At 40.2% G+C, this 2755-nt stretch overlaps 1 protein-coding gene across 1 annotated transcript; it reads right to left on the bottom strand.

Moving 5' to 3' along the window:
* Positions 1–113: 113 nt before the first annotated feature.
* LOC118477332 (follicle-stimulating hormone receptor-like) lies at positions 114–2397 on the bottom strand. The gene is made up of 2 exons (XM_035968540.1): positions 2044–2397; positions 114–229 (listed from the first exon to the last, which is right to left on the bottom strand). The coding sequence occupies exons 1-2, from the start codon at positions 2282–2284 to the stop codon at positions 129–131; spliced, it is 342 nt and encodes a 113-aa protein (XP_035824433.1). The 5' UTR covers positions 2285–2397; the 3' UTR covers positions 114–128.
* Positions 2398–2755: the final 358 nt, after the last annotated feature.

The raw sequence follows: 2755 nt of genomic DNA, 5'->3' as shown, positions 1-2755 counted from the left end.
GATAGAGAGAGAGAGAGAGAGAGAGAGAGAGACAGACAGACAGACAGACAGACAGACAGACAGACAGACAGACCGAGAAGAAAAGCAAAGAAGAAAACGAAGAAGAAGGGCATGTTTAACTGTTTTGTTCATTGCCCGCCCCTCACCTTCGCCTCGTTCAGATGTATGAGATTCTTGCCGAAGGCTGCTGCAAGCGACAGGAAGGCGATTGGGGCCCAACACAGGAAATCTGGGGACGACGTTAAACAACCTTGACTCTCAGCATATTATCGATTATTACGTACTGTAACAAAAATACAAAAAGAGATGTTCTTGTTTTGTCAACACTAGCGAGTAGTCAGTTACTTCAGAGCTGGACATTTTTATCTGCATACGTGAAACCAAGAATCGAACGCTTCTTTTTTTTTAAAACGGAAAATAATGACAAGCAAACGTCGCCGGTGATGGTCATAATGTGGACCAAAGTCAAGTTCACCGGTTTTTGTTGTCTCAGAACCTGCAATTAAAAATTTTTTTAACGTCTCCTCAGAGGCAACCCTCCAGAGAAATCCAAAAAACCCTGAGATTTTTATTTTTATTTTTGGACATACTTAAACGTTTCTTTTTGGGTCCACACAGAGTCAACCAGCTAGAAAAAAATAACATTTAAACACCCCCCCCTAAAAAAAGGAATTGGCCTACCCCCCACCCCAAGCCCTAGCTAAAAAAACCCCACAAACAAACAAAAACCCCAACAACTAAAACAAACAAACAAATTATAAAAAAACCCAGATAAGTCTTTACTTTTAACTTACTAACTCAATTTTGTTGCACTCGTGAATGGGGGCATTTTGCTTCGTTGGCGAATAGGCAACGCTACAGGTACAAACTGAAGAAAAAAACCGTTTGTGTCCCAACTGTTAGGAAATAAATGCAAACAGTTCGTGTACCTCAGACATTGTTGTCTTAAGACTTTAGAAAGGTTTATTCAGCACTATAAATAGGGGTGTGAGAAAACCCGTGTCTGCACAGAGCAGAATTTTCATAAGATAGTACTTGTTCAGGTGCCAATTTTTAGGCAGAACACGCCCAGAGTCTACGTTCTTTTAATTGGGGCTCTAAATGAATATCATACATTATTTATATCATTATTATTATCATTAAGGTTGTTGTTGTTATAATTACTATTCCAGCTAATCCTCGGACCTGTGGAAGGAGTATGGAGACCAACAATAACCAAGAAAATCAAAGCCATGTCCAGTCGAACCTGATCAAACGACCACCTGTCCAAGACAAGCATCTGTGCAAACTACAACTTCCCATTCGCCCCTGCAGATTTTTCTATATGTTGCTACCTCAGAATTATAAAGTTCTATCTGCTCAGTACCCAGTTTTGAGAAATTTGACTTTAAAATTCCCAACAGTTCAAGCTTTTTAAAATGCAGTTCTTTGAGTATGTTGATAACGACTCCGAATCATCTTACGATTTCGATAGAGCAGATAGAACGTTTGATTTCTGACCCCATGGTCTTAGTAACTCAAAACGGCCCAAACTGTCAGATAGAACGTTGTAATTCTAAGGTAGTGATTACTTTAACGAAACTGTCAAAGACTTCTATCAGTGTAGGACAATCTTTTCTCCACGACAATGGGTTGTCGTGTCGGACAATTTCGACTGTATTCCATACCTCAGAATTATAAAGTTCTATCTCACATTTTTGACCATTTTGAGTTGCTAAGACCACGAGGACAGAAACCAATACATGTTCTGTCTGCTCTATCAAAATTGTAAGATTATTCGGAGTCGTTATCAATTTGTTCCAAGAATTGCACTCTAAAAAGCTTGACATGTTGAGAAGCTCAAATATCTTTTGACGTGAAAGTTCTTAAATTCAGGTAAGGAGCAGACAGAACTTTGTAATTCCAAGGTCACCATCATCATTGCCTTTCTCACCCTGCACCAGGGTATAGGCCATGAACAAACACTTTCCTCCTTTCTCTATCCTGGGCTAGCCTCTTGATGTTATCCCATGTCTTCAATCTTAGGGTGACGATTTTTCTTACCTGTGAACACGAGCAAAGCCATCCTTTTGGCTACACGTGTGTCGTTGGAGTTCCAGGCCTGAGAGTCCCGGATGCTGATGTACATGACCAGGTAACAGGTGAGGATGATGAAGAACGAGATACCGTTGAACACCATGATGAAGCACACGTAGCCTGGGGATGGAAGGGAAAAACTAGGTAAATCATGCAACTGGAGGAGAAAAAAATCGGTATGTTCAACTGTTACAGCTGAGGAAAACATTTTAACTTGCTATGTATGGTGACTGTCGGAGAAGACAAAATTCTCGGTATGAACAACTGCTGGTGGAAAAAATAACAACAATCCACCACCACCCCCTCCCTAAAAGCTCCGTAATGCAAATTTTGGAGAAAAAGTATAAAGAAAATAAACAAAACAACTACTCCGCATCACCCAAATAGAAAAAAAACAACAAAACGAAACAAAAAGAAACCACACATGCATACACACACAAACAAAAACAAATACTAACACCACCACCACCAACAAAAACCAATCCAAAAACAAAACGGAAAAACCCAACCTGAAAATCAATAGTCCAACAAACAGGCAAAAATTATTTCCCCTCCCCACCCCCACCCCCACCCCAATACAGAAAAAGAACAAATCCACGAGTTCTGAACTGGTTCATCCTGAGTCACATTCTGTCCCCGTGGTAACTTACTGAAAGATCTCCTTTGTGATTCCTCCCCT

This window comes from Aplysia californica, unplaced genomic scaffold (genome assembly GCF_000002075.1).
Source record: "Aplysia californica isolate F4 #8 unplaced genomic scaffold, AplCal3.0 scaffold00066, whole genome shotgun sequence".
NCBI classification, from domain to species: domain Eukaryota; kingdom Metazoa; phylum Mollusca; class Gastropoda; order Aplysiida; family Aplysiidae; genus Aplysia; species Aplysia californica.
The sequence above is the reverse complement of the archived record's forward strand: the minus strand, read 5'-3'. Positions and strand labels throughout refer to the sequence as shown.

Bases quoted from the DNA above. Each gene is read 5' to 3' on its own strand.
- LOC118477332 (XM_035968540.1), bottom strand. From the start codon at position 2,284: ATGTTTTCCTCAGCTGTAACAGTTGAACATACCGATTTTTTTCTCCTC. The intron at 230-2,043 runs GTAAGAAAAATC...CGTCGTCCCCAG, and splicing joins GGCTTTGCTCGTGTTCACAG to ATTTCCTGTGTTGGGCCCCA.